The sequence below is a fragment of the Nicotiana tabacum genome, chromosome 17 (genome assembly GCF_000715075.1).
Source record: "Nicotiana tabacum cultivar K326 chromosome 17, ASM71507v2, whole genome shotgun sequence".
Taxonomy (NCBI): domain Eukaryota; kingdom Viridiplantae; phylum Streptophyta; class Magnoliopsida; order Solanales; family Solanaceae; genus Nicotiana; species Nicotiana tabacum.
The window spans coordinates 27,756,191-27,765,163 of record NC_134096.1 but is presented as its reverse complement, the minus strand read 5'-3'; the positions used below and the strand labels follow the sequence as shown (position 1 = coordinate 27,765,163).

General features: G+C 36.5%; 1 protein-coding gene across 1 annotated transcript; it reads right to left on the bottom strand.

Annotated features, from left to right (window-relative positions):
- Positions 1-526: 526 nt before the first annotated feature.
- LOC107814223 (uncharacterized) lies at positions 527-2,188 on the bottom strand. The gene is made up of 3 exons (XM_016639595.2): positions 1,951-2,188; positions 773-1,422; positions 527-622 (listed from the first exon to the last, which is right to left on the bottom strand). Exons 1-3 carry the CDS (start codon positions 2,027-2,029, stop codon positions 533-535), a joined length of 819 nt encoding a protein of 272 aa, XP_016495081.2. The 5' UTR covers positions 2,030-2,188; the 3' UTR covers positions 527-532.
- Between the last annotated feature and the right edge of the window lie 6,785 nt (positions 2,189-8,973).

Below are 8,973 nucleotides of genomic sequence, written 5' to 3'. Positions count from 1 at the left end.
TAAGGCTTCCCCAATCCACCCAAGATAAGATCCCTAGCCATAATAGGACTGCCACCAATAGTTGGAATATAAGAAGATATAACAGTGTGTTTCAAGCTGGTGCAGAACTATTAAATCATTGAGTTTAGGAAGTATAAAAGACTGCTAAAAAATTTCAAGAGGAAACGAAATCAACCAGCAGTATATTCAGCTATTAAGAAGCTTTATGTGGGCTGCACAACCTTTCTTATCATCATCTTTTCTTCTTGTAATAAATCAGGTAATGATTTAGAAATGCCTTATGAACGAAACCAAACAGTAGCAGTTCAAAGACACAGAGCAAAAAAACTATTTTCAGATAAAAAACACCTAGTGATTATATCAACAAAATCAAGTATAAGAACCAAGGACACAAAAGACACAAAACGACCAAAAGTATATATATCCAACTAATAAAAGGCTACACATTATTTTTTTCTTGTAAACCTTTCACTGGTAAAAAGGAATTTGCATGGGGAATACATCAAAAAGAAGGATCATTTCCCACCTGAAGTTACGTATTTGATCCTGCAAACACCTCAAATAAGCCACAGCAACTCTTCCAGGAAGTTGTTTGCACTGGTCGCGGAGCCAAAGCCACCGGCTGATGCAAATAGTTATGTAAGGGAAAAAGTTAACAAAATTTTCACTACATAAAGAATAAACAATTTGGAACGTTCTTAAACTGCAATGCATAATTTGGAGCATTCTTATAACTGAATGAATCAAAAAGCAAGAGAAGAATGTAGAAGACCTGATGCTCATAGCATTCGCGAGTGGGAGTATCTTTCACATTATCTGGATGAACAGTGACATCAACTGTAGGAGCATTGTAAGACAGCTCTAGTTTGTCTTCATCTTCTTTGACCACGGAGGCTTTTGCATCTGAAGCTGCTACAGCACCATCATGCAATGCTTCTCTTGCTTCATCAATCCTTTTCTCTAATTCCAGCAGAACTTCTGAAACTGTGGCTTTTCCATCCACAAAACCCAAATTTTCCTTCATCGCCGGTTCCACAGTATGTGATGTCACATTATCAGTATTAGATGAACCCGTTGCCACTTGAATTGCGTCTTCTGATAGGGAAGCCTTATCTAGATTAGATAAAGAGGCCGTTTCCACAATCGATTTACGAGCATCTGTTCCTGGAAGGTTCTCAACGACTTGGTCATTAGCAAAAGAATCAGGTTCCTTCACTAATTCAACAGGTGGAGCATTATCAACCAAGAAATTCTTGTCAACAACAGCAGGTTTTTCATCTGAACTGCTGCTACTGCGGCTGCTGCTACTACTACTACTACTAGAACTCCTCCGTAAGCCTTTTTCAGGAGGTTCTTTCCCGGGTTCAACTTGCTCAATATTTATGTTCAGGCTCTCGGATCCATCGTGCTTTAGGTCTTCTCCTATCATAGCCCCCAGTGATTCAGAAAGGAATCAAGTAAATTACAATCACCCAGAAGTTATATGAAAACTAACTTTAAATAGAAAATGACGAAATTAACATATTAGAAACGACTCTCAGCAATACAATCATGAATCAAGCACAAAACACTCTTATATACAAATGTGTGCATCCAAAACTAAAAAGACAATGAATTAGAGAATAACTGCGAGACACATGAGTACGGAAAAACATATACTAAAGTAAGCGATACAAGAGCATATAACAAAGCAATTGAGAGACAAGTCAAAGCTGTAAAGTTGTTAAAGATGAGAAATTGATACAAAAGTGGCATATTGGTATGTCCAGATTGGACTAACTGAGCGTAAGCACAGTAGCACATCTACTTCAGTCTAGAAGAGTAAGATTCACTTGACAACTGTAACAGATTGCTCAATGATTTAGTAAAACTAACACAAGCTTATGAAAAAGATTAAAATAAAAAAAGAAGGTAAGTAGTAGTTAAAGTGGGGAACAAGGAGGGAAGTACCATGAGAGTTGGAAGGGTCCTTTCCTTGCAATTCCTTCTTTTTCTTGTCAGCTTTACGCTTCTTGGCACCTGATGGCATGATGATTGTTCGATTCTACCCTCTCTTGTTATTTAATTCTCTAACTTTGCTTTCTGGGAGTTGAAAATGGTAGTAATACTTAAAAAGGACTGGCAGATTGTGAGAGGGAGATGGGGATTGGTTCACCCCTATGGCTATTTCACGAGGTCCGTGAATATTGTCCGTATTACTCTCACTTCTTTTGTTTTTAATTATGTCCGTATTCAAACCTCATACTCCTCACTTTTAATTTTGATTCAACTTATTTTCTTATTAGACCGTGTCTAAAATAATGATCTTTTTATATTTAGAAATTATTTTTATATAAAATATATATACTTTCTTGTAAATCACAAGTTCAAACGTTCTTTTTTTCTTAAATTATATGTCCAGTCAAAAATAAGTTCACATAATTTTTTTTTTTTTTTTGCAAATCCACTAGGCAAGATGCCTGAGCTAGTTTTTATATATTTCTAAAATAAAAACAAAAACAAGGCTAGAGTACTGTCTTACCTATTGTAGCTAATAAAATTTTGACGATTACATAGCCCCTAATACCAAAATTGAGCAGGAGATACTCAACTATGGTAGTACATTTTGAACTAATTGAAAACTGATAGATAAATCTACTTGAGTAGTAATACACATGAGTACAAAATAGCCCTATGAATGCAATGGACACATCAATTATCCACACTGCCCAGTAAAGCAGCCTGGGCAGCCTTCTTCGTTTAATGTATGCATGTTTTTGCTCCAGTAGTATCCATATTTGTAGTGGTGAGCTCAACACACCTCGATCAATATGTCCTCCCTGCTGCATATAGTTAGTACAATAGTATAGAAGTAATTCTGGTACCTTGTAGTCACACGCACATAATGGTTTATGCATGTCTCTTGTTGTATGTGTAGTAGTTGTCTTCCAAGTTACGGAGCTGATCCTTTCTTGTAACCTTGATATCCCGGCATATGCACAAAGGTATAATGTCCCCAAGTGTAGATGAAGCTGGCCGGTATTTCTCCCCTAATAAGCCCAGTGTGCCCGCATTCCTTATTGCCTCTAGTGTCCAGCAAATGTGCATATGGATGAGCATGCACTGTTTGGTGTGGAATACGTATGATCTCCAGCAGTTATCATTTAATTCCTTTGCATGGCATCCATGTTGAGATGTTGTAGGAGAGGAATGCATTGGGCTTTTATTCCACAATACATCCATTTCTTCCACAACTGAATGCAAAGGACACATACCTGTCATGATTGATACAATGAAGTTTTTGGGCAGTGTCCTTCCTTTGCGTGAAATTCCATCAGCTGACCATGGTAAGTTAGGTGTTCTACTGGATTGAGATTGCATCCCCAGTTGTTTTCTCCCTTTGAGCTGCAGTACAAGCTACCTACAGTTCATTACCACACTGCAACCTCTTAGCCTCTTACCAAGAGTCATCCACTCTATGCTTGTGCTTATCATAACTCCTCCTCCAAGGGAATGAGCACTAAGTGCTAATACAACCCATTGAATTCGTAGTATATGGCAAGGAAAATATACAGTGACTTCTCCTGACATGATTATCGCGATTAAACTCCTGCACATTCTTGTGTTATAACTCTAGTATTGTGAATCATTTACTTGTAACTTCATGATGAAATTACTGGTGTTCAGATGAAGGATTGAAGCACTAGGGTGTATATCAAAAACCATCTTTCGATGACTGTAAGTCGACCCTAGTATACTGGAGTTCCTGCTTGCTTCCATGCTTATGCCTACTACTAATACTCCTTCAAGGGAATGAGCACTAGTTGATACCGCCCATTAAATTTGTATTAAGTAGTAAGGCATGGATACAGTAACATTTCCTGTAAAATAAACAAACAAAGTTAGTGAAAAACAAAATCATCACCCTCTCCTCTGTACAGATTTGAGAATGATGATCATGACTGCTTCCCCTTCTTCTTACACTGCTATTCTCCATTCCTCCTAGTTCTTCGCAACCTTCACTCTCCAAAAGGGACATTGTGATTTATCATCATTCACCAATCGTTGACCTTGTACATCCAATTGTGTGAAACAGTCAGCCTCAAAATTACTTCTATCCAAAGCATAGTTGGCTAAGTAATCAGCCAGTTTATTACCCTCTCTCATAATATTTAATATCCTGATGCTGCATCTCCCCATAATGTCTTTGATCTCCTCTACCTGTGTTGCAATTATCCATGGTACAACCCAAATTCCCTCCACCACATTCTTCAACATCATGGAATTAGTTTGGAGCTTAACGTGTGTGTAACCATGTTGCACACAGTACTTCAGTGCTTCTAGCATAGCCACAGCTTCAGCTTCAGTGTCGTCCCTTCATTGATCTCCTTGTTGTGCATGCAGGATATCACCATATTCCTCTCTCAACACAAAACCAAAAAGAACTCCTTCCCGGATTTCCCCTTGATGCCCCATTAGTATTCACCTTCACCCAGCCTTGTTCAGGTAATTCCCATAAGACCTTCGTCACCTTCAACTTTGGCATGTAATGCTCCATTACATGTAAAATATTTGGCCATTTATGAGGAACATTTTGTAAACTTAGTTTCCTTATTCTTACTAGATCTTGTAGTGTAGATGAGATCCGGTAAATCACCATACTTACTGTCACTGCCTCCCCATGCTTATAGCTATTCCTTCTTTTCCAAAGTTCCCATACTATAATCGAAGGTAAAGCCTGGAGTATAGGCTTTAATCTAGGTACCACCTGAGCTGCCCAACATTTTAGGATTGTCTGCTGCATTGACAATCCTTCCATATTAATGCCTGCATTTGACAGGATATACTGCGGCACTATCTTAGCTGGATATGATCTAAATAGTACATGTGACATTGTTTCCTCTGATGAATTAATACAACACAAGCATTTGGATGGCATGAAATAACCCAGTCTTCTAAAATAGTCATCAAAATGTAACTTGTCTTTCCGAACCTTCCACATGGAGAAAGCAATCTTAAAATGAAAACCTCTCACCCATATATTTTTGTAAGCAACACTAGAATCTCTTCTCCTTCTAATATTATCCCAGGCAGTTTTAACAGTGAAGTTGCCCCTAATATCCAACATCCAATATGGTCTATCCAATTCATTATGTAGTATAGGACGTTTAATGTTCTCAATTACATGAAGTGCTAACTCTTTAGGAAGAATATCCAGTAACCTACCTTCATCCCACAAGCTATCTACTATCACATCATATACATTGTGGACAGATTTATCACAGTAGAAATCTGGAGGACTAACAAAGTACAATGATTCCAAGCCTGTCCAGTTATCAAACCAAAACAGTGAAGAACCCATCCTTGGCTGCCATATTATCTTGTGTTCAATGTCATTCCTACATTCAAGCATCTTTCTCCACACATGAGATCCATTTCCCCAAGGAACCACCAATGCATTCAATTTTTTGCAATATTTTTGACTTGTGAATGCGCTCCACAAAGTAGGCTTTGTTCTAAAGTTCCACCATAGTTTACAAATTAAGGCTTTAGACACATTATGTAACGATCTAAATCCAACCCCTCCTTCTTCTTGTGGCAAGCATAATGTGTCCCATGATGCCCAATGTTTAGCTTTTCCTCCTACTGAATTACTCCATAAAAAACGAGCAAATAATTTATGAAGTTTATTAATAACAGAGGTTTGAGGGTTCACAACAAATGTATTTGCATGCTATTTTTGAAATTTAGAGAATACTATTTTTTTATTTTATCTATTTTTTGGGTTGGGGGGATAGAGTTTTTTTTTCTTTTTAAAAGTCAAAGTTAAAATTCATATATAACCATCTCTTTAGCACGCTCAAAATTGGAGTAGCAAGATCTCATTATTTTCCATTAAAACTTCATGAGAGTGAGTTTTGGTGGAAATCTTTATTCGAAAAGTTTTGATGTTTTAACTTTTTCTAGGCCTTCATTATTTATTTATTTATTTATATATATTTTTCACTTCAAATCTTGATTATTTTATACTGGTTCATAATAATATTATCTGTATACCGGTAAAATCGAGCTCATGATGTACCCCGGCTTCCGACAAGATAAGTCAGGCTCGAGACATGATGACAAGGGGCCGACAGTGAGGCAAAAATCTCGTCGAGTCAGAATTCGGGGGGCGCCTGCCCCCGAAAATATCGAGGTCACAGTTTCGGTTTGGTCTTGACCTCGAACGACTTCGAGGAGCATTATCGGACAATCAAACATAGCCAACAGACGGCCAAAATATTCGTGACTGGCCGGATATCATGGCAGGGATCTCAGCACGTATCAATAAGGAGCCGGCAATCAGTTAATCAGAAGATTTTTTTTACCTTTTATAGAGTTGTACCTAAGGTAAGACTCCCTACTATATAAAGGGGGTCTGATAATTCATGAAGTACATTGTAAAATGTGTTCCAAGGAAATATATTATTATTTTCTTTGTTATTTAGCTATTTCCTTTTGTTCATCAGTGCTGGCTATAGTGAGCTCGAATCGAGGGTGAACATTTCACCAAGGCTGAAACTGTCCTATTCGTGTGGTTTGAATTTAATTTTATCTTTACTCGTTCAATATAATCCAATTTATAGCTTTGTGTCAAATTAATCCGGGTATCCTTAAAATCACTTACAAATTCAATTGTTATCTGATTTTGAGGGTAAACATTATCTTTTGTGAAAATTATTTAATTTTAATAATTAAGTGTTAGGTAATAAAAAATATATCCAAATATTATTCGTTTAATGATGAATTAAGCATCGTGAGTTTGTTAACTTATCAACTTGTTTGGGTAGAGCCCCCTAAAGTTTAGTAAAGTTTTAATACTTTAAAGTTCACCAACAATGATTAGAAATAATATTTTGCGTGCCAAAGAGGCTATAAACTAGTGTCATATTACTTGGACATGATAATAAATGTAGGAGTATTAAAAGTGATCTAGGATCTAAGGAAAGCCCTAGGACCAAACCAAGTTGAAAACTATGTAGCGGACTAATTTAAACAAGAACAAGTCCCAAGATATAAAGACTTATGTTGTACATTACATATTCAATTAAAGCTCTTTAAGTTTAATTTTCAATGCTTCAAACCATTTGTCATTTGAACATTCTTACAAGAAGTTATAACCATTTTACAGAAGAGTAGCAGAGCAGCCGCGCAAATCATACGTGACCACACAACCACGCACATTGTGTGGGGCCAATTTCAGAATAATGGCCAAGGGAAGAAGTCTTTGCGTAGCCACATGAGGCTCTGGGTGGCTACAAAATCTGGCCACATAAATCACTTGGAGGCTGTTAATTGAGGACATAGAAAAAAGAAAACATAACCCAAATAGGAACTAGGGCTTATTCCTCTCAACCCCATTGGACCAAGGCTCTTCAACCACTCCAAAGTGAGTTTTAATGGTACTTTAAGTTGATTCCAACTCCCCAACGTATACTTATATTAACAAGATTAAACCTTAAAATTTATAGATTCTTGCTTGAATCATCATTTTGTCCAAAATCATCACGAATTTTGAAATTCAAGACTCGGCTATCAAGAGGTAATTTTTTTCATATTAGCTTTAAATATTTTTATGAATCAAGTATTTAGAAGGTTTTGTGAAGTAGAAAATACCATTTTTATGAGTAATTACACAAATTCCTGAAATGAGTATTATTGAGCTAGGGTTCTAATGAAGAAGAAGATGAATAGTGTTGGCTTGAATAGAATAGTGTAGTTTGGGATTTATAATGAATGGATTGAGTTCCATAACACCTAAAATGAAGAAACTAGGGTTAAACAACAAGAATAGAACCCCACAAGAGAGGATGAGTATTTTCATGACTTGGACTAGAACTATGAGAGTCCAAATGAGTTGTTAATAGCGAATTCTCTATTGTATTATATAGATCGACTCTCGATGAGTTGTATGAAATACATAAAGCTATTGTTAGCTAGAATAACGTTCAAGATATGCTAAGTTTCATCCAAATGTTCATAACTTCTAAGCATATTGGTCTATATATTAAATAGTTATTTTAAAATGTTATGTATGATTATGTGGTACAATCAATCATGCATTATTTATGTGTTTTAAAATAATAATAGTTAAATGCTAGGTTTCTGTAACAATTCGGCTGGTCGTTTTGTATATGTGAGTCCCATTTTACCATTTGATGCTACACATATGTGTATTTATTGTTATCTAACTTGTGGGGATGGTTGATGTAGTTTCGGGAATGTTTTGAAATGAATTGGAATACTTAGTTCTAAAGTTGTAAGCTTAAGTTATAGGAGTTGATCGGGATTTAAATTTTGTACAAACGACCTCGGAATAATATTTTGATGGTTCCAATAAGTTCGTATGGTGATTTTGGACTTAGTCTTATGTCCGAAGTTGGATTTGAAGGCCCCTAGGTTGATTTAGTTCTATTTGGTGAAAATTGAAAATTTGAAAGTTTGAAAAGTTTATAGGTTTGAACGGACATTGTCTCTCCTTCTATGTTTTCATTCTTTTCTGTATTGATACTTAGACACTGTTTGTATTGGACTGGATATCTAGATGCTCATGACTCAATGACACCCCGATGTCAGGCTATTTGTTTTTTCGCACTTATTCTTTGGGTTTTACCCATTTTTATGAAAGACTCCGGTTATTTTTAAATATATTAATTCATTTATGTTAAATGTTGAAAGTGCTTTGGAGATGTCGGCTTGCCTAGTATCACGATAGGCACCATCACGACGGGTTAGGTTTTGGGTCGTGACAAACCTGAACCCATAACCTATCTACGGAGCCTCTAAGTACAATAGAAGAGTAATATAGAAATGTCGGCAACAAGGCCCCGGCTATACCTCAAAACACAGTACATGAGAAATAAAAGATACATGACTCCAAAATGAAGTGGGGCTCACCAAATACTCTGAAAAGAGTGTACTGCTATCACTGATCAATGTCGACTGCTGTAGAAC